At 42.4% G+C, this 23,178-nt stretch overlaps 1 protein-coding gene across 4 annotated transcripts in view; it reads left to right on the top strand.

Annotated features, from left to right (window-relative positions):
• Window positions 1–23,178, top strand: part of LOC126976489 (clustered mitochondria protein homolog) — a 57,725-nt gene that overhangs the window by 30,684 nt on the left and 3,863 nt on the right. For all 4 annotated transcript variants that reach the window (XM_050824844.1, XM_050824841.1, XM_050824843.1 and 1 more), the window contains 15 exons: window positions 608–744; window positions 1,659–1,853; window positions 2,588–2,800; window positions 3,938–4,112; window positions 5,484–5,589; window positions 6,299–6,708; window positions 7,176–7,378; window positions 8,383–8,589; window positions 10,613–10,852; window positions 11,890–11,972; window positions 12,051–12,180; window positions 12,712–12,984; window positions 13,868–13,993; window positions 15,264–15,479; window positions 22,160–22,368. In XM_050824844.1, the coding sequence (XP_050680801.1) occupies window positions 608–744; window positions 1,659–1,853; window positions 2,588–2,800; window positions 3,938–4,112; window positions 5,484–5,589; window positions 6,299–6,708; window positions 7,176–7,378; window positions 8,383–8,589; window positions 10,613–10,852; window positions 11,890–11,972; window positions 12,051–12,180; window positions 12,712–12,984; window positions 13,868–13,993; window positions 15,264–15,479; window positions 22,160–22,368 (2,923 nt within the window). The remainder of the gene's footprint in view (window positions 1–607; window positions 745–1,658; window positions 1,854–2,587; window positions 2,801–3,937; window positions 4,113–5,483; window positions 5,590–6,298; window positions 6,709–7,175; window positions 7,379–8,382; window positions 8,590–10,612; window positions 10,853–11,889; window positions 11,973–12,050; window positions 12,181–12,711; window positions 12,985–13,867; window positions 13,994–15,263; window positions 15,480–22,159; window positions 22,369–23,178) is intronic.

Here is a 23,178-nt window from a genome sequence, read left to right as displayed (position 1 = left end):
GAAACGGCTCCAACGATTTTCATAAAATTAAGTATGCAGAAGTATGCTTTCGGGGGTGATAAATCGATCTAGCTAGGTTTCAATTTAAAAAAAATGGTTTTATCCATGTTTGAATGAGAAACAGCTACAATAACATTAGAATACAAAGGTAAATTTCGCCACTATATACAAGACTATTATAGCTCAGATGGGACATTGGGTGATCCGGAAAGCAGAAGACCCCGGTTCGAATCCAGATGTCCTATTAGTTTTTTTTTTGTTCAAGTTTTGTACATTCTTAAAAATCCGAGCAAGGCTCGGTCGTCCCGATATTTAATTATAAAACAGGTCCCATAATGTTTAAACTTCGAACAAAATAATAGAATATACAATCTTATGTCGGTTAAATTTAAAACCTTTCCAAAGCCTTGACACCCACACATTTTATTCATTCAATTACATATTTGATTAACGAGAAAAATAATAACGTTAATTTATAGCATTTTACTACTTGTTTGCAACTTTTTTAAGCTTTCTATTTAAATCAAAATGTTTGCAAATATCTCATGAGTTAATGGAGACATTGTGGTACCGATGCTTGATTGACACAAGCGGTGTTTGTGTGTAGCGTTCTCTTCCAAACTGGGTTACGAGGAACACATCCCAGGCCAGACGCGTGACTGGAACGAGGAGTTACAGACGACGAGAGAGTTGCCCCGGTCTACCTTGCCGGAGCGGCTGCTGAGAGAACGAGCTATTTTCAAAGTAAGATTGTAAAAAAAAAATCAAATATCTAGTCCTAAATTATGCAATCGTACATGGAGTCATATAAAAATGTATTGCAAGTTGAAAGCGATATTTCGATCGTTTCTGATCATATCTTTATGCTGAATGCAAGTCACCAATATTTCTTTATTTTTTTTACGACAAGGGATGAAATGAAAAACCCAAAATTTTTGAGTCACCTTGTAAAGTCTTATTTGCTCAGTAATTTCATAAGCTACGGCGCCCTTCAGATCTAACACAATAATACTTAGGTACACATTACTGCTTCACAGCAGAAAAAGGCACTGTTGTGGTACCCATAACCTAGCCGGCATTCTGTACAAAGGAGCATCCCACTATATAATTTTTGTGTCTTCCAACTTATCCTAGCTTTTTGTGATACAAGTATCTCCTTAATGGATTTAATATTTATGTTGATAGAAACTCATTGGCTGACTTTTAAATTTTTCAGTAATGTCTGAAGCACATGGTGCATAACAATCAGACTGTGAATAAACATTATATATTATGTTTTTGTCAAAGGTAAGGTTTGTATCAATGACATTCTATACATATAGACAAATCACTTCGTACAAAAACAAACCCGAAATATGGTACAACATGCCACAAATTACACTATAATAAGCTTCGATTGCTTTATCTATACATTGCCGCATTTACTCCACTTGTTTTAAATATTCTAAGTCAATTAGCAGCAATGTCAAACATTTATTCAGTTAAGGTTTGATTCGGACACTGACAGGTGACACATGACTGAAGAAATGTGCATACACGTGCTTACATTGTCTTTAAGCACATTTTTGCCGTTCCACTATCAGACTGTGAATGATATGTCCTTATATGTGTATAGATCGTCATTGGTTTGTGTTATAAATTGTGTGTATACTACGCAGGTTCATAGCGACTTCGTGGCAGCGGCGACCCGAGGTGCGATGGCCGTGGTTGATGGAAACGTGATGGCCATAAATCCTGGTGAGGAGCCTAAGATGCAGATGTTCATCTGGAACAACATATTCTTCTCGCTTGGATTCGACGTGCGTGACCATTACAAGGACCTGGGCGGCGACGCTGCTGCTTTTGTTGCGCCGGTAAGTTCCCTTCCTCGTCTTGAAACAACCAATTATTGTTTGCACTCAAAGTGAGTAAGTCCTCAGTCTGATCCATGCATCTACTGGAAATACACGACTGTGTCGCCTAATTTTAACTTTTTGAATTGCTGAACACTTGGACTATACTGAAACTGAAAACTTATTTAATATTGTAAGGTAAACATTTTCTACAACACATACACCTAGTCACTACACACACACATACACTCACTCACACACTTGACACGTGACTTGTAGCACAGGTATTCGTTACCTATTTCAAGCGCCAGTCTCTCACAATTATAACAATATTTCAATATAGATAATAATAATAAACAGTGCATTTTTTATTGTGAGAGAAAATTAATATATTTTGAATTTAATTGAATTGAATATACGTATGAGCTTTATTTTAAATTATTAAATATGAGACTAAAAAACACAGTCTCTTCAGTCAGTCAGCTATATAAAAATTTTATTCAAATATTGCTGGAATTAACACTAAGGAAAACTCTAAAACATTTGGTTAATAAAATTCGACATAAGTTTCTTTGGGATCTGATAAATAGTAAGTATAATGTTGCGTGGCAATTGACAGTTGAGTTGAAAAAGTAAATCAGTAATCTCAATCTCGTATATTTTTGTTTGTTTCTTGTTAATGCTTTTGCGCCTTTGTATTAATATTAAGATAATGAGGTGACCCATTTGTCCTAATTTAGTATTAATGGTTACAGAGGAATGACCTGCAAGGCGTGCGGGTGTATAGCGCGGTGGACACGGCTGGTCTCCACACGTTGGGCACCGTGGTGGTGGACTACCGCGGCTACCGCGTCACGGCGCAGTCCATCATCCCCGGCATCCTGGAGAAGGAGCAGGAGCAGAGCGTCGTCTACGGCAGCATCGACTTCGGCAACACCGTACTCTCGCACCCCAAGTACATGCAGCTGGTGAGTCATTCAGCTTTATACTAATCCAATATCCACATGAAGGTCCTTCTTGGATCACTAAAGAACTCCCTTCCCAAAAATGAGTCACAACTTACAAATCTCTTAAGCTCGTTTGTCCTCCTTTTCCATAAAAAAACTTGCTGCTTTGAAAAAAAAAAGAATTAGTCTCTAGACAGGCAAAGCTATTATTTAATTGAATTTATTGAATTTGGAGTTATTTTGGGGAAATCCATAATTATCTAAATGTTGTGTGTTTATTGGGTGTGAATGATTCAGTATCGTGCCAGAATTCGGCGAGTCATCCTTAATTAGTCATAATCATGGCACCCGTTCGATGACATCAGGCAAACTTGAAGTACCTAGAGTAAACAATTACTTTGGCGATAGAACTTTAGAGAAAAGAATACCATATCTGCTTAATAGTTTGCCAGACGACATCCGACGGGAACCAAACAAAAATAAATTTAAAAAACTATTAAATCAATATTTATTGTTGCAGTAAAATTTGTAAAATAGGCTTTAAGATTTATTTTATGAGACTCGCTCGATCCTGTAGACAAACTGCGTAAACAGTTTTACAGGACTTTGTATTATTTTTTAACTGTATATTTATAAATAAATAAATAATAATAAAATAATAAAAAAACATCTGAGAATGTCTCGTGTAGAGGCGAAACACGTGTCGAATTGATTGAAGACTTATCCTTGCGGAATTTACACTCAATAAAAACAACAACATTTGGAAAACTATTATAGAGATTTTGGAACCCTGAAAAGGATGCATCCTCAATTAATAAAATACTAGCAAAATCTACACTATTCCAATAATTGTTAAATCATGGATATACCCTATTGAAATTTTTAAATACCGGAGTAGATAGATATGGGAGGCTTCCTTGCACAGGATGCCGGCTAGATTATGGGTACACAACGGCACCTTTTTCTGCCAATAAAGCAGTAATGTATAAAAATTATCGTGTTTCGGTCTTGTTCAAGAGTCCTTTAGGGTACTGCATTGTAATGGGCAGGACATATTAATTACCATCAACTGAATGTCCTACTCGCCTCGTCCCTTATTGTCATAAAAAAAAGAGAAATAATAATTGAATTACGAAATAAATATAAAAATTGTTATAGCTAAGCAAAGCGGGGCAGCAGCTGAAGATTATGCCGCACTCGGTGATCAGCGCCAACGGAGACACAGTGGAGCTGTGCTCCAGCGTCGAGTGCAAGGGGATCATCGGAAACGACGGCCGCCATTATATACTTGATCTGCTGCGAACCTTCCCGCCAGATGTCAACTTCTTGCAATGTAAGTAATAATACTTTGCAAAGACCAACGAGACGAGAAAAAAAATAAACAAACTGACCGTTACTGAGTTATATTGTCATAAATGCGGCTGATTCGGACTCTTCCGATGAATCATCTTTGTCTAATACAGACCACAGCAATTAGAATAAGGAATCCATAATTTGTATATAAGTTATTCAAATAAAAATGTTTTGAACCCCTGAGACTTTGTTTCAAATTCAAATTCAAAAAAATATTTATTCACTTTATAACTTGTTTAGTGCTAGTCAGAATGAAGTACAAAAGTTACAATAATATTCAAATGAGTATAACAATATTCATTAACAAAATTTAGAAACATTAATTCCAACTATCTTTATCATTCAAATAATCTTTCACATTATAATAGGCCTTAGATGTTAATTTATTTTTTACGATACACACAACACAATCCACTTAAAAGATTTAGCAATTTTACGGAGCCCGTAGATGGAATTGCGAGTTTATGTTTGTTTCGAGTATTGATATTATGTACATCACTATTGTTTACAATGTTTATCTCGTCTCCTTGGCCTTACTATAACCAATACCACAATCTAATTACTTTTATGATCTAATCTGTTCCTGAATCCGTTTTGGTCAAGAATAATGATTCTTTAATAAGTCACTCAAATAATTTTTATCATAAGCTTTTTCTGAGGAATCTTTTAAAAGTATCAGCTCTAAACTACTTAAATTTGCTAAAATATTTTTGAGAGATACCAGTATTGTAAGAGATTCATGCATCATTGCACCTCCTTTCTAGTTGAAAAATAGTGCTCAAACAACAACTTTTTCTCATCTAAGTGAGAAAAAATTAGTTATATATAGTTGTTTGGAGGACGCACGAATATGGTATTATATTTTCTTTTACTAGTCCTCGGTGAAAGAGAATAAAAATCTGTTTAAATTAATATAATTACCTTACTAGCCTCTGGATTCTAGATTTTAGAATCACTCGCTATACTTTTGATTCAACTCAACCTTCACTTGCTCGGGATTCAAACTAATTCTCTCTATTTGAACAAATGAGTATTTATGCACCATTCAGTTTTAATTATTGTCACATTTCAACAATGTTCCCTTAGTACATTTATACGTCTAGATAGACTATGACAGTTGTTTCGACGTTTTCGAAAAAAATTGAGTTGATAAGTAACCTCTATTTTGAGGAATGTACGCACACTAACACAAAGTGTCATACAAATCGCGAGTGTAAGACGCAGCTTGTCACGCATACTAAAGTATTATTCCTATCCTGTGTTTGTCGGTTGTCTAACAGCAAGACACTATATTATCTATATCTAAAAATATCCCTATAGAAAATAATAATGTTAACTTTTTATTTTACAGTGGAAGATGATGAATTGAGGGAGGATATTAAGTCAATGGGTTTTCCGATCATTCACAAACACAAACTGTGCTGTCTCAGACAAGAATTGGTCGATAGTTTTGTTGAGTAAGTTACTGTTTCTAATAAGATTTTTGTGCTTGACTTAATTGAAATAAAGTCTAGTATTAAGTTTTTATGTGAATCATTCACGCATGGGGCTTTCTTGATGGTATGTGATCATCCTTTTATAATTATCTTAAATCGAGTAATCGAAGAAGATTTTTGAGTTTGTAGTGGTCGATAATTTCCACATCAACACTATATATAATAAATCTCTTTTAAAGTCATCGATGTTAATCAGTGGTGACTTATTAGGATTTACTTACGATATTATTGTATTTTAATTACGAGTTATAAAAATTAAAAACGTATTTAATATATGAAAGTGAAATGACGTTTAAATATCACTGAAAGTCGTTTTTCGTGTAATAATATATTATACATGTTAGCACGTTTTGAGAGTATTGTCAAACAAACAAACACGACAATAGGAGAATAATTATTCTCGGCACTATATCAGTGATATCGAGCGCTTGAAACTCAAATAATGCCTTTTGGGAGGGTGATATTAACAAACTTATGCGGGAACGTGCGATTTTCACTTCATGGTTTTGAGAACATATTTTTTTAAATTGCTCGTTGCTCAAGGGAAATTTATTAATTTAACATTTCTAACTATGGCATGATAACTTAATATCATGCATTAATTTTATTTTAGTGAAAATTCTGGAAAAGTTTTTATGATTTGTTAATTACTGTGTATATTTATTTACAGGGCTCGCTATTTTATGTTCATAAGATATGCGGCATTCCACTTACAACAGTTAAGTGCGAAGCGTCAAAACAAAGCCACAGAACAAAAATCCATTGAAGCCAACAAGGAATCCGACAAAAAAGACACTGCCAAAGAGACTGAAAAAGACAACAAGAGTCAGGAGAAAGAGACGAAAGATAAGGAGGCTAAGAAGAAAGATAAAGTTGCTAAGGAGAAAGAAAAAGATGAAAAATCCGAAGCAATAGATGAAAAATCAGAAGCAAAAGAGGCTAATAAGATTGAGACAGTTAAAGAAAGTGATGAACTGCTCCTCGATGAGAATCTATCGGAGATTGACACTGATGTCGCTAAAAAAATTGTTGAGAGCATAACCGACTCGATATGCAATGGTGACAAACAGGAAAATGATTGTAAGTTGATGAATGTTTCCCAACACTGTTCTATATATTTTATATACACTGTGTTCCAAAAAATAACGTCAATCGGATGTTAGAAGCTACAGATAACATCTCATGTATGTTCCGTGATTTATGATATTTTTTTTGAGTTTAAATCTAATCCTGACTAACTAATCTAGAGATGAGATATGAGCTTCATTTATTTTCTAAATTGGGTGATCTGACAAATAGTCTTCTATTGTGGATAAGAATTTGAACTTATTGTATTGTTATTTGTATTTGAACTTGAATTTGTACTACAATATTCTTTGGCAGTGGTGGGTGAAAAAATCAGTTAGAATTTTGAGATTTCATGTATACTGAACGACGCTGCATTGTAGTAGACAAGGAACTTGACAGATTGAGGATGACGTTGCTCGTCTCGTTTCTATTATAGTAAAAATTAAATATTATTTTTTAAATTTTGTTTGTGTCGACAGCGGGTGATCGTTCCCGCGCCGTAGTCGCCGCCGCCGCTCGCGCCGTGGCCTCGCTCAAGGAGTCTGAATTCGACGTGCGCTTCAACCCCGACGTGTATTCTGCGGGCATCAAGCACGCCGCGGAGCCAGAACAACTCGCCAAACAAAGGCATCTTGTGAAGGAGGCCGCCGCTTTCCTCCTCACAACACAAATACCGGCTTTCGTGAGTACATTTTTTGGTATTAATTTCCTTGTCGAAACTTTTGTATCCGACTAACGATATATATTCGTGTAATATAATAATAGTAATATACTATATATTACACATCTAGAGAGAAAAGTAGGTCATAGGCTCACCCGCGGAATATTGACACCCGAGCCGATGCGAGGATTTCAATGGTGGCAATGTCCTACTTATCTCACGTGGTACGTATACGATTTTTTCCCACCTGGATGAAAAGCTTGCTTTTAGTCCCTGGTGCGAGGGACAAAATCGTCATGCCGGGAGAGAATCGGCCACTTTTATCCCTCGTGCTAAAAGATTTTTTTCATCGAGGCGGGAAAAAAAATCATAATAATAAATATATATATTTATTTCATGTATGTATCAATGGCCGGTGATTGAGTTGAGTTGAGTTATTACGACACACAAGCGGTGATTGAAGAAATTCTATGATTTTGCGATTTGTGTGGCGAATTTGACTATACATGATTGTATATCACTGATATCAGAAATATCTAAGGGATATTTTCACTTCTTATGATAGCAAAAGTTAACAGTAAAAAAATGCAGAGCTAGAAGAACATAGAAGAAACTTGCTTGTAACTAATTCTAGTAGGCTTCATAAGATACGTAATAGCTTTAAGGGTAAATGTATACACTTTTATAATATAGTCCCAGCCACTGCTCAAGCATTATCTATAAATAAATTTAAATGTCTTATTAAAAAATGGCTCTGTCGTAAATTCTACTACTCCACAAAACCTAGTGATCTGGCACCCTGGGACTAGATTATGATTAAATAATCATAATCTAGTATATAAAATTATAGCAATGACAGTACAATATTGCATATTTTTATCAAAAAGAGCGCAAAAAAAGAATGCTGGGAGAGTTTTTTGCGCCGCTTCTTCTCTCTCAGAGTGCCATTTGATTCCGAAGCAATTTTGAGGAAATAAATGCGTTTTACTGGCCATTTTGTTTTTAATCGTCCCTTATTCCATCAGGTGCGGGAGTGTTTGGAGCACACGTCGGCTCCTATGGACGGGGCGGGGTTGACGGAGGCTCTCCACGCGCGAGGCATCAACGTGCGGTACCTCGGCCGGGTGGTGTCGGCTCTGCGGCAACACGCCTCGCTCTCGTACCTGCACGCCATCGCGTTGGGCGAACTGGTCCTGCGCGCGGCCAAACACATCTACACGGCGCACCTGCAGGTGACAGAACCTATCTTTATAACCGACTTCAAAAAAGGAGGTTCTCAATTCGTCGGTATTTTTTTTATGTTTGCTACCTCAGAACTTCCGACTGGGTGAACCGAGTTTGATAATTTATTTTTTATTTGAAAGCTGGTGAAATTCCCGTTGCAATTTGGTCCAGATCTGAAAATGGTATCCATGAGAACACCATAGAGGTTCAAAGTTGCTATAATTATGTATGCGTCAAACTTACGAATAACTCAACATCACATTGTTTTGAAATAGTGTTTATTAAGTCGGTTGTTTTTTGTAATTTTTTTATGACAGTAACGGATGAGACGAGCATGACGTTCAGCTGATGGTAATTGGACCGCCCTGCCCATTAGATTGCTATATCATTCAGGATTCAGAAAAATCTAAAAGTTCGGTTACCCTCTCTATTTGTTTATTTTTAATTTTAATGTTGGGTTTACCAGTTACTACTTTTTCAACTTGATGCCGCGTACCTATAATTATATATTTCGTTTATTTTAATTTAATAGCAATCCATTGGATTTCGACCAGTCAAAGATACGATTAAGGTCTGAGGTAATTTTATTGAAAGCTATATCATACGGCTTGAAAGACAGGTAAATTTGTATGTCATCAATAACATATAAAATTTACAATATTTAATATGTTGTCCGCTGTGTACAGAGTAAATAATAAGGGACCTAGGATAGACCCCTGAGGAACCCCCTTTTTTAATTGGGAGAGGCCGCGAAGTGATCACATTTCCCTCATGGTTAGTAATTTCAACGAATTGATGTCTGCCATGTAAGAAGCTCGAAAACCACCGAAAATTTCTTTCTTCTACGTACGGCGTAGAATCGCAATTTAGCTAAAAGAAGATCGAAATGAATGGAATCGAATGCTCTGGAAAAATCTAATAAAACCATAACAGTAGCTTCTTGCGAAGAAAATATATCGCCTATTATATTTATTACAGCTGTAGTTGTTCTGTGTTGTTTCCTAAAACCTGACTGTAATGTGGGTAGAATATTGTTTCTTTCTAAATAGGTTAGAAGTTGACTATGTATCTCCAAAAATATAAACAAACATTTTGTAAATTAAATTTTAATATTTGGCATATATTGAGGTTACACCAATAAGGATGAGTCGAGGTGGAGTAGAAAGAAAACCTCATTACATTATGGAGTAGAGCGAGGAAATACGTAAAAATTAGAAATATACGAAAACTATGAATTCTGGGAATGTATGCCTATTGGCATATATTTATGTACATCATTATATCATATATCATAACACTAACAAGATTATCAACACTTCATCAGTACTTATGGCTTCTCTTTTTAATAATCATTCGTTACTGCTTGTTTTGGAAATATTCTTTTCATTACGTATGGAAGCAGTACGCTTTATAAAATGTCATGTCTTACAGGCTCTGGGTATTAAGTTCGAAATTGATGTAAATAAATTTTTAGTTATGTCTTTTCGTGGTTGGCTTAATTTAGGCCTATCATAAAGCCGGTATAAAGTGTGTGTATTCATATTTAATAGATAAATGTGTGAGTTTGGCGACATCGGTTTCCATATAAAATGACATGATGCCACTCCTACTAGTTTTTTCTGTTCTGCGGTCGTAACGCATAACGACCCAGTGGGGTAGATATCCGTTAAATTTTATTTGTGGACGTATTATATACAATGTATAGTAAGAGTGGTATTAGTAAGTGAAGCACCGTTATGCTAGTGTGTGTGCGGTTACGGGGGATAATAATATTTATAATGTATCGTTTTACACTTTTTAACATCGCCCGACGGCATTATTAAAAAATGTTTTTGAGACTCTAACTGATTTGTCACAGACGATGACTAATGGCCGCCTATCGGCCTGTAGTAGTGTAAGTGTGTGCGTGGGACTATGTATTTACACGTTAATCGGCTCGTTTTGGTGCTACACTGTTATGAAAGGTGACACGGAGTCCTTATTTATTGACTAGTCTGTGAGTGATAGTATAACAATACATGTGTGCGCCAGGGCTGCGAGCCCATGTCGACGGGCGCCGGCGCGGCTCACTTCCTCAACTGCCTGCTGGGCGCCGCCCCCGCGCCCGCGCCCGCCGCCCCCGAGCTGCCGGCGGGCGCCCGCGTGGCCCGCGCCCGGCGCCGCGCACGACACAAGCACCGCCACGCGTCGCCGCCCACGCCACCTGCCAGCCCCGACTGGCAGAACCTCACGCCGCGCTCGCTCTTCACGCAGATCAAGCACGAGCTCAAGGTTTACATCACTTATTATTACATTATTAAAACTTTCTTGACTCATTATTAAATTGTTTATTAATACGGCTTTACTCACGTTTTTGTCGGTGTCAGTACCAACTAGTTTCGGACCATTCGCAAGTCCTTCGTGGTCGTGGGTGAGTGTGATGGGTTCGCGATAACGTCCCACCTCTTACTGCGGACTCGGGCTCGTAGTGCGCGGCCAGACATGGGACCTCCGCACCCCTGCCCTGGCCGGCCGCGTACTACGAGCCCAAGTCCGACACCGACAAAATCGCGCATAAAGCCGTATTAATAAATAATAACTTATTATATTATGTTTCAAATGCTCTCACCAATATACCGTAGACTGTACCAAAAATTTTGTTGATCAGTTTTAATTATGTAGTTATTCAAATATATTATTCTATGGTACTACTTTTTACCTAATTGGATCAGATTGCTTGCGGACAACCAGATTATCTGGAAAAGTTTAAAAAACACCGAGTGCGATCCCCTATTCGATGTTGTGACTAAGTTGAAGCCCACAGACGCGACCTTCATTTCATAATATTTTGAACCGTACGCTAAGACAAGGCTACTAGCACAATTGGGCGTCTCATCCGAAGGCAAGGTTGGCATGCTCGAGACTAGCCACCACACATCTATTGACTTATAGGCGTATATTGGTGGAGTGGGAGAATCGAAAAAGGGACGAAATAAACTAGGTTGGGTTATAAAAGGATTAGCGCCCAGTGCCCATTACATCAAACTGATTCAAATTGCGACATATTCGCTAAATGTATCACACATTCTCATACCTGGTTTAAATTTGGCTGACGAACCCCCCGACCAAATATTTTTAGAAAGTCTCATATATGGTTAAATCCTGTTATGATTAATTTTATCTAAAAACATAAATAGAATCCAATTAGGTTAGAATATGAAGAGCCCATCGCAATAATTTTGAATAATATAATTTTAATGCAACTGATAATCAAATATTTTTTTATTTTGTTGCAACACCTACATAGTAATTGTAATTAATTTTTTCAGTCATATTGGGGATATGAACTGAATGCTGATAGCATGGATACAGTTATAGAAAAACATGGATTACAGAAAATATCACTGCTCAGGTACTTAAATCAACTGTAGTTATTTTTTATTTATAGATGTAGTGAAACAGATGTACTTAAAATCTGATAAAATTTCAGGTCTTTTGCTATCAAAGTTGGTTTACAAATATTGCTCCGAGAATATGACTTCGACAGTAAAAATAAAGCGACATTCTCTGCAGGCGATATCATGAATATATTCCCTGTTGTCAAACATATCAATCCGCGGGTGAGTAATTCTATTTTGTTCTAATATATTTCCTCTATGTTACCCACTACAATATAATTGTCTTTAATATTTAAAGTTTACGTAGACCACACTCTTTATAGACAGGAAAAATAAACGATTTAAGTATAAGATAATGTCGACTGGGTAAGGCATGGTGTTCTTTTCAATTTAAATACTTTTACAATGGAATAGAACCGCATCTTATATTTTTTTTAAATTATTATAGGTTAGCAAATAACTTTTCTAAGTGCACAGGATCGAGTTAGCACGTTGATATAATTTCCCGTAATTCGATTATCATATCGTTGCCTCTTACCGTTTTCTAAAATGTAGTATGTTAAAAGAGCGTTAGTCAGACCTTATCGACTTAATTGAGAAAATTTGTAAAGACTAATTCGCAATCACAAAGCGATCGTTGTTTATATAAGTTGAAAGTTTACATCATGTTAATTACTGTCCGTGTGAATAATCAAAATGTCCTCTTCTCTGATCGTTATTAATAATTATATACTACATATTTTGTAACTGCAGGCCTCGGACGCGTACAATTTCTACACGACGGGCCAGAACAAGATCCAGTCGGGCGCCGTGTCGGAGGGCCACGAGCTGATCGCGGAGGCACTCAACCTGCTCAACAACGTGTACGGCGCCATGCACGGCGAGATCGCGCAGTGCCTCCGCATGGTGGCGCGCCTGTGCTACGTGACGGGCGAACACCGCGGTGCTATGACTTACCAGCAGAAGGCGGTGCTCATGTCCGAGCGCGTTAACGGCATCGATCACCCCTACACTATCACCGAATACGTGAGTTCCAGCAATACACTAATATCCGACTCGAAGGTCCAACTTTCAGACACTTTGACAAGAAATAGTAGTAAAAGACACTCACTTGTTTTAAAATGTTAGTGGAACTGTTCAATGAACTGGAAATGTTAATATCCGGTTCGAAGGACCAATTTCGACTGGATGGTTGAGAACGCTAGGAATGTATATAAAACTCAACTGTGTATTGTAGTAATACGTAACTTCTAAAACCAATTCCATTAAATTTTAAGTAGTGGTTGTAGCAACGATGTTTAATTTCTTTAACTTATATGTTAAAAACTGCCGACCTCACATGTAAGCATGAAATATTTCCTTGAAAATATTCTGATACCTGAAACATGATGCATATAATATTAAATACATTAGATTTTTCAGTGTATTACAGGCTGTATGACGTCTTATATAATTGAATATCGCATAGCCAACCAATTATACATTCCAAAATTTTATATTTAAAGACAAAGTAGCGTATCGAAACGTCAAAATGTATCTGTTCTGTGGAATTTTTCTATAAATCTTTAAATTTTAGCAAAAATATTGTATTTAAATCATAAAGCACTCATATCAGCTGATTAATCACACCTTTTAATATTCATGGCGTGTGAGTTTCTGAAATAGTTATAAGTGATAAAACCAAATCGAAATGTACGAATGATTTTTCGAAAACAAGTGATTTTCGTACAATGTTGTTTGTTTACCATTTAGGAAGCGTAAAAATAATAGACTGGAAAGCTATAGTATTATAACTAATTTAACTATGAATAATAAAAGTATCCCACCTTAAAATTATGCAAACCAAATTTTGAATACTCATTAATTTGTGGTAATAACAGTTATTACATTAAACTGTATCTTTTTCCAGTCTCACCTAGCGTTATATTGTTTCGCAAACGGCCAAGTCAGCACTGCACTCAAGCTGTTGTATCGCGCGAGATACCTTGCTTTATTGGTGTGCGGCGAAAATCATCCAGAAATGGCCTTGCTCGACGTAAGTATCAAATTATTATTAAATTAAATGCAATGTATTGTGACCATTTGTCCCAAAACCGAAGCAAACATTTCGTAAGGTGCTTGATTGGACACCACTCGTATCGTGATATGTAATAGATAAGTTAACTTGATATATGCTATGTACTTTCAAACAAACACTAAGAAGCATGATGACAGATTTTAAACTGCTTTTCTATAATATCATGCATGTAACGTCTACTATATTCGTAAAAAACTTTATATCGGCAATAGAACGATATGAAAAATATTATAGTTTTAACACCAATATAAGAGGAAGACGGAAGCACATGAGCGTTGCGGAGCTTTAGGTCGCCTTTTTTAAAGGTCGTACGGCACTGCGGTACGGCCATGGCAACCGCGCAAGGAACCTCCAAATGTTAATGGCTATCCAAACTCTGGAATAAGATTCTGTAAACGTAAAAATGTGGCAGAAATTTATTCAATTCCGGGTTGATATGTAATAACGACAGCGAAAGAAAAGTATGGAACGAAAGAAAAAGTATGTGTAGAGAAGTGAGTGAAAGAGAGGGTAGAGTTTTTTTATTTTATTGACTCGTGTATTTCTAGGTATGTCTTTCTCCTAGTGTCGTTTTCCTCATTGCTGAGGGTAGTGATCTCCACGAATTATTTTCCGGACGATCGCTTTTCATTTGTTACGGTCTTCGTGAGTGTTTATAGCTTCGTGGACATTTTTCTTGTCGGCATCGCGGATCTGGTCGCTCCAACGCATCGGACTCCTGCCTCTCGGTCGTTTGCCTTATATTTTCCCTGTTACCATAAGCTTTTATATGTTGTCGCTTCTCTTTCTGGCGATGTGTAAGGTCTAGGCACTGATCTCTACTATTTACCACTGGACTGGCGGCTGTCAAAGTGCTTTTGTGCCTGTCTGATATTCGCCATTTTGGCGCTGTTGGCCATGTAGCGAGAGTCTGCGGAACTAAAACCAGTGATGACAACCGCAGCTAAACAAACATAACTAAAACTATTTAGAAACAAAAGTTGTATATTTTATATAAGTATATAAATAACACGGAAAACGATCGAAATTAATTCAAAATGCAAAAATACTTTAGAGTATTGTACGTTTCTCTCGCAGCCATGTGTATTATACGTCAAAATTAGTTCTCTGGACGCTCGCGAGTGGCGCTTCAAATAGACACAAATAATTTGCTGTCAAACACATGAAACAGCATGTCCAGTGGTATTTATACAGGTCAATGTAAATTACATTCTCCGTTGTGTGACAGAGCAACATCGCCCTGATCCTGCACGCTGTGGGCGAGTACGAGCTGTCGCTGCGGTTCGCGGAGCGCGCGCTGGCCGTGACGAGCTCGACGCACGGGCCGCGCTCGCTCAAGGCGGCCGTGGCGCGGCACCTGCTCGCTCGCACGCTGTCGTGCCTGGCCGACTTCCGCACGGCGCTGGCGCACGAGAAGGAGACCTACACCATCTACAAGACTCTGGTAACTACTAGTACTATCATGTTCGCGGAGCGCGCGCTGGCCGTGACGAGCTCGACGCACGGGCCGCGCTCGCTCAAGGCGGCCGTGGCGCGGCACCTGCTCGCTCGCACGCTGTCGTGCCTGGCCGACTTCCGCACGGCGCTGGCGCACGAGAAGGAGACCTACACCATCTACAAGACTCTGGTAACTACTAGTACTATCATGTTCGCGGAGCGCGCGCTGGCCGTGACGAGCTCGACGCACGGGCCGCGCTCGCTCAAGGCGGCCGTGGCGCGGCACCTGCTCGCTCGCACGCTGTCGTGCCTGGCCGACTTCCGCACGGCGCTGGCGCACGAGAAGGAGACCTACACCATCTACAAGACTCTGGTAACTACTAGTACTATCATGTTCGCGGAGCGCGCGCTGGCCGTGACGAGCTCGACGCACGGGCCGCGCTCGCTCAAGGCGGCCGTGGCGCGGCACCTGCTCGCTCGCACGCTGTCGTGCCTGGCCGACTTCCGCACGGCGCTGGCGCACGAGAAGGAGACCTACACCATCTACAAGACTCTGGTAACTACTAGTACTATCATGTTCGCGGAGCGCGCGCTGGCCGTGACGAGCTCGACGCACGGGCCGCGCTCGCTCAAGGCGGCCGTGGCGCGGCACCTGCTCGCTCGCACGCTGTCGTGCCTGGCCGACTTCCGCACGGCGCTGGCGCACGAGAAGGAGACCTACACCATCTACAAGACTCTGGTAACTACTAGTACTATCATGTTCGCGGAGCGCGCGCTGGCCGTGACGAGCTCGACGCACGGGCCGCGCTCGCTCAAGGCGGCCGTGGCGCGGCACCTGCTCGCTCGCACGCTGTCGTGCCTGGCCGACTTCCGCACGGCGCTGGCGCACGAGAAGGAGACCTACACCATCTACAAGACTCTGGTAACTACTAGTACTATCATGTTCGCGGAGCGCGCGCTGGCCGTGACGAGCTCGACGCACGGGCCGCGCTCGCTCAAGGCGGCCGTGGCGCGGCACCTGCTCGCTCGCACGCTGTCGTGCCTGGCCGACTTCCGCACGGCGCTGGCGCACGAGAAGGAGACCTACACCATCTACAAGACTCTGGTAACTACTAGTACTATCATGTTCGCGGAGCGCGCGCTGGCCGTGACGAGCTCGACGCACGGGCCGCGCTCGCTCAAGGCGGCCGTGGCGCGGCACCTGCTCGCTCGCACGCTGTCGTGCCTGGCCGACTTCCGCACGGCGCTGGCGCACGAGAAGGAGACCTACACCATCTACAAGACTCTGGTAACTACTAGTACTATCATGTTCGCGGAGCGCGCGCTGGCCGTGACGAGCTCGACGCACGGGCCGCGCTCGCTCAAGGCGGCCGTGGCGCGGCACCTGCTCGCTCGCACGCTGTCGTGCCTGGCCGACTTCCGCACGGCGCTGGCGCACGAGAAGGAGACCTACACCATCTACAAGACTCTGGTAACTACTAGTACTATCATGTTCGCGGAGCGCGCGCTGGCCGTGACGAGCTCGACGCACGGGCCGCGCTCGCTCAAGGCGGCCGTGGCGCGGCACCTGCTCGCTCGCACGCTGTCGTGCCTGGCCGACTTCCGCACGGCGCTGGCGCACGAGAAGGAGACCTACACCATCTACAAGACTCTGGTAACTACTAGTACTATCATGTTCGCGGAGCGCGCGCTGGCCGTGACGAGCTCGACGCACGGGCCGCGCTCGCTCAAGGCGGCCGTGGCGCGGCACCTGCTCGCTCGCACGCTGTCGTGCCTGGCCGACTTCCGCACGGCGCTGGCGCACGAGAAGGAGACCTACACCATCTACAAGACTCTGGTAACTACTAGTACTATCATGTTCGCGGAGCGCGCGCTGGCCGTGACGAGCTCGACGCACGGGCCGCGCTCGCTCAAGGCGGCCGTGGCGCGGCACCTGCTCGCTCGCACGCTGTCGTGCCTGGCCGACTTCCGCACGGCGCTGGCGCACGAGAAGGAGACCTACACCATCTACAAGACTCTGGTAACTACTAGTACTATCATGTTCGCGGAGCGCGCGCTGGCCGTGACGAGCTCGACGCACGGGCCGCGCTCGCTCAAGGCGGCCGTGGCGCGGCACCTGCTCGCTCGCACGCTGTCGTGCCTGGCCGACTTCCGCACGGCGCTGGCGCACGAGAAGGAGACCTACACCATCTACAAGACTCTGGTAACTACTAGTACTATCATGTTCGCGGAGCGCGCGCTGGCCGTGACGAGCTCGACGCACGGGCCGCGCTCGCTCAAGGCGGCCGTGGCGCGGCACCTGCTCGCTCGCACGCTGTCGTGCCTGGCCGACTTCCGCACGGCGCTGGCGCACGAGAAGGAGACCTACACCATCTACAAGACTCTGGTAACTACTAGTACTATCATGTTCGCGGAGCGCGCGCTGGCCGTGACGAGCTCGACGCACGGGCCGCGCTCGCTCAAGGCGGCCGTGGCGCGGCACCTGCTCGCTCGCACGCTGTCGTGCCTGGCCGACTTCCGCACGGCGCTGGCGCACGAGAAGGAGACCTACACCATCTACAAGACTCTGGTAACTACTAGTACTATCATGTTCGCGGAGCGCGCGCTGGCCGTGACGAGCTCGACGCACGGGCCGCGCTCGCTCAAGGCGGCCGTGGCGCGGCACCTGCTCGCTCGCACGCTGTCGTGCCTGGCCGACTTCCGCACGGCGCTGGCGCACGAGAAGGAGACCTACACCATCTACAAGACTCTGGTAACTACTAGTACTATCATGTTCGCGGAGCGCGCGCTGGCCGTGACGAGCTCGACGCACGGGCCGCGCTCGCTCAAGGCGGCCGTGGCGCGGCACCTGCTCGCTCGCACGCTGTCGTGCCTGGCCGACTTCCGCACGGCGCTGGCGCACGAGAAGGAGACCTACACCATCTACAAGACTCTGGTAACTACTAGTACTATCATGTTCGCGGAGCGCGCGCTGGCCGTGACGAGCTCGACGCACGGGCCGCGCTCGCTCAAGGCGGCCGTGGCGCGGCACCTGCTCGCTCGCACGCTGTCGTGCCTGGCCGACTTCCGCACGGCGCTGGCGCACGAGAAGGAGACCTACACCATCTACAAGACTCTGGTAACTACTAGTACTATCATGTTCGCGGAGCGCGCGCTGGCCGTGACGAGCTCGACGCACGGGCCGCGCTCGCTCAAGGCGGCCGTGGCGCGGCACCTGCTCGCTCGCACGCTGTCGTGCCTGGCCGACTTCCGCACGGCGCTGGCGCACGAGAAGGAGACCTACACCATCTACAAGACTCTGGTAACTACTAGTACTATCATGTTCGCGGAGCGCGCGCTGGCCGTGACGAGCTCGACGCACGGGCCGCGCTCGCTCAAGGCGGCCGTGGCGCGGCACCTGCTCGCTCGCACGCTGTCGTGCCTGGCCGACTTCCGCACGGCGCTGGCGCACGAGAAGGAGACCTACACCATCTACAAGACTCTGGTAACTACTAGTACTATCATGTTCGCGGAGCGCGCGCTGGCCGTGACGAGCTCGACGCACGGGCCGCGCTCGCTCAAGGCGGCCGTGGCGCGGCACCTGCTCGCTCGCACGCTGTCGTGCCTGGCCGACTTCCGCACGGCGCTGGCGCACGAGAAGGAGACCTACACCATCTACAAGACTCTGGTAACTACTAGTACTATCATGTTCGCGGAGCGCGCGCTGGCCGTGACGAGCTCGACGCACGGGCCGCGCTCGCTCAAGGCGGCCGTGGCGCGGCACCTGCTCGCTCGCACGCTGTCGTGCCTGGCCGACTTCCGCACGGCGCTGGCGCACGAGAAGGAGACCTACACCATCTACAAGACTCTGGTAACTACTAGTACTATCATGTTCGCGGAGCGCGCGCTGGCCGTGACGAGCTCGACGCACGGGCCGCGCTCGCTCAAGGCGGCCGTGGCGCGGCACCTGCTCGCTCGCACGCTGTCGTGCCTGGCCGACTTCCGCACGGCGCTGGCGCACGAGAAGGAGACCTACACCATCTACAAGACTCTGGTAACTACTAGTACTATCATGTTCGCGGAGCGCGCGCTGGCCGTGACGAGCTCGACGCACGGGCCGCGCTCGCTCAAGGCGGCCGTGGCGCGGCACCTGCTCGCTCGCACGCTGTCGTGCCTGGCCGACTTCCGCACGGCGCTGGCGCACGAGAAGGAGACCTACACCATCTACAAGACTCTGGTAACTACTAGTACTATCATGATATCTTGAGGAACTAGGTCGACACCTAAACAATTTGTTCTTTTTTTTAAAGTGGTGTTTATATTTATTTATATTCACCAGTGGTAATTTTTTTATTTTATTTTACAACTTTAGAAAACTTACAGCTAGATACATATTAAAAATTAATCTATTATACAGCAGATAGCTATTTACAAGTTTTCACAAATAATAACTATTTATTGTGTATAGTCGTTTACCTACATTTAATATAATATTATATAACCTACTTTGCTTTATAAAAATTAAAAGGTTTTATTTACTTGACGTCTAAATTGAAATGGTGTCGTCTTGAATAACTCAAGATCGTATCGTATCACTATTAACTTCATTTTAAAGTTTGCATGCTCTTATAAGAAAACTGTTCTGTCTATAATTACATTTTGCTGATTGTATTTCAAGTAGGTTGCCCCGCCTTTGGGAGCTCACAGTGGTTCGTAAGCCAATCTGCTCTAGCAGTTCTGCACAGTTAACTCTACCGTTTGCTATATTTAGTATATAAGTAATGTCTGCAACACGTCGCCTTTCTTGGAGAGGCAAAAAATGAAATTTTTTACAGCGGGACATGTAATTATGGTAATAGTTTTTTGTACGGAATTGTAAGTAACGTATGAATCTTTTCTGTATTGATTCAATGCGGTTAATGTACACATTATAAACTGGATTCCATACTTGAGATGCGTATTCTAGATGGCTACGAACGTAAGCACAGTATAATATTTTCATCAGTTTAATTGATGTTAGTTCAGAACATATCCTCATGATAAACCCTAATGTTTTATTAGCCTTAATAATTATATTGTTTATGTGTAGATCAGATCGAAGCTTTGAATCAAAGATAACTCCAAGATCTTTAATGGATGATACTCTTGTTATTGATGTTCCAGATATTGAGTAATTTTCATGTATGACATTCTGTTTTCTAGTATATATGCAAATAAAGCATTTTGAAATATTGAGAAATGATTGAATTGATTGAATAACTAACAAAGTTATTTAGATCAGTTTGTAAAAGTTCAGCGCCTCTAACACAATTAACCGGGCAAAGTATTTTAATATCGTCAGCGTATAGTATTATTTTGGAATGTTTAAAATTAGAGGATATGTCATTTACGAAAATATTAAATAAGAGGGGGCCCAGAATGGATTCTTGTGGGACTCCTGAAGGAATAAACACAGTAGCAGATTTAAAACCATTTAGAACAACAACTTGACATCTATTGGCGATATAAGCTGAAAACCAACCGATATAAGTTGCCTCGAATCCCTATTTGTAGTAATTTGTCAAGAAGAATAGAATGATCAATTCTATCAAATGCTTTCTTAAAGTCAGTGTATATGACATCTACTTGGGAAGGCTCCGACATATACTTTGACAGTGTTTCAGTGCAAAGAAGCAAATTCGATGTGGTTGATCTTCCATGAAGAAAGCCATGTTGATTTTCACTAAATATGTGTTTTAGGGTAAATTGAACATGCTTGTGCACTATTTTTTCTAGAACTTTGGCAAAAACACATAATTTAGAAATTGGTCTATAGTTTTCCACTCGGTCTTTAGGGCCACTTTTATGAATTGGTGTGATAAAGGCTTTCTTCCAGATATCAGCTAAAATGCATTCATTTATGGAACATACATACAACATTACATTTATAATTATGCTAAGTTATAAAGGTGGGGTCTTTATTGTTTATTATTTATATGTGGGTTAATTATGGTTGAACAGGGAGGCTCCTTTGCACTGGATGCCGGCCAGATATATAGATGCTAGATCTTGGGTACCATAACGGCGCCTATTTCTGCCGTGAAGTAGTAATGTGTAAGCATTACTGTGTTCGGTCTGAAGGGTGGCCGTAGCTAGTTAAATTACTAGGCAAATGAGACTTTCCATCTTATGTTTCAAGGCGATAAGCGCAGTTGTAGTGCCGCTCAGAATTTTTGGAGTTTTTCAAGAATTCTGAGCGGCACTGCATTGTAATGGGCAGGGCGTATCAATTACCATCAGCTGAACGTCCTGCTCGTCTCGTACCTCATTTTCATAAATAAGGTCTTATTATTAAATGCATTACCTTTTAAGGTGAATACCCCATGCTAAAGTATGTGTGAAATAGTTATACTTCTGGGATTATTTATACAAATTAATTTTGGAACAAAATTTTTGAACGATGCGGGACTTGAACCCGTGTGACCTCTCGTGTTCCGTCCAAGCGTTCTTTCCAACTTTCTCTCTCTTCTGAGCCAACCGTTCGAGTACGCATGGCTCGTAAATTTTGGTATATCAAGATATATATACAAGTGTCTCAGGTTGCGATTGTTGACTCTGTATCAACTCTCAGGTTGCGATTTTAAAATACTCAATTTGATTGAAAAGAGTAGCTCAGTGATTTAAAATAAATACAGAATATTAATTTAAAATCATTGTGTGTCGCGGCAGTTGGGTGAAAAACACGAGAAGACCCGCGAGTCGTCCGAGTGCCTCCGCCACCTGACGCAGCAGGCCGTGGTGGTCCAGAAACGCCTGGCGGAAGCCTACGCCAAGAGCCCGGCGCCGCTGCCGCCGCCCATACACGTGCAGCCTCCCGCCATGGCCTCCGTCATCGACATGCTCAACCTCATCAATGGCATACTCTTCGTGCAGATCAGGTACACCCAACACTATATGTCTAGCAAATGATCATTTCGATATTATATTCACATTAACACCATCACACCAGTGGGAGGCACCTTTGCCCAAGATGCCGGCTGATTATTATGCAACGTAATATATAAGCGTTAATGTGTTTCGGTCTGAAGGGCGCCGTAGCTTGAGAAAATACTGGGCAAATGAGACTTAACATCTCATGTCTCAAGGTGACGAGCGCAATTGTAGTGCCACTCAGAACTTATGGGTTTTTAAAGTATCCTAAGCGTCACTGCATTGTAATGAGCAGGGCGTATCAATTACCATCAGATGAACGTCCTGCTCGTCTCGTCCCTTAATTTCATATAAAAAATATAAATATAATTTCACTTTTCGCCTTCAAAAACCGGCTGTTTATGGACACCAATTAAAGTTTCATTCGGACTCCTTCAAAATTGACATTTCTAAGTGGTCTCATCCAAAAAATCCAGACAAAGGGAAGGAAAACATGAGTAATCCATGGAACTCCTGGAGTTTTGTAGGCAACATATACTGTTTTCAGGTTTTTCAAGTGAATGTAAGCCAGTAAGTACAAATGGCATCCGGAATTTTTTTCTATGATAAGTTTTTCGCGGTTCGGATGAGGTAGTTATGGGACTATAAGCAGCTAAATTTAGTTGAATATAGTAATCACCAAACAGATATTGGGGCCGGATTATATTTTGCCATAAATCGTAACTGTTTTTGGTCTTATTTTATTATCGAATCTCATCATAGGTGATTGATAACTGACCGAAGAATAAACACACCGACATTGTTTATTACAAAAAATA

Source organism: Leptidea sinapis, chromosome 41, assembly GCF_905404315.1.
Source record: "Leptidea sinapis chromosome 41, ilLepSina1.1, whole genome shotgun sequence".
Classification (NCBI taxonomy): domain Eukaryota; kingdom Metazoa; phylum Arthropoda; class Insecta; order Lepidoptera; family Pieridae; genus Leptidea; species Leptidea sinapis.
Note: the sequence above shows the minus strand (reverse complement) of the source record. Positions and strands in the feature narration are given on the sequence as shown.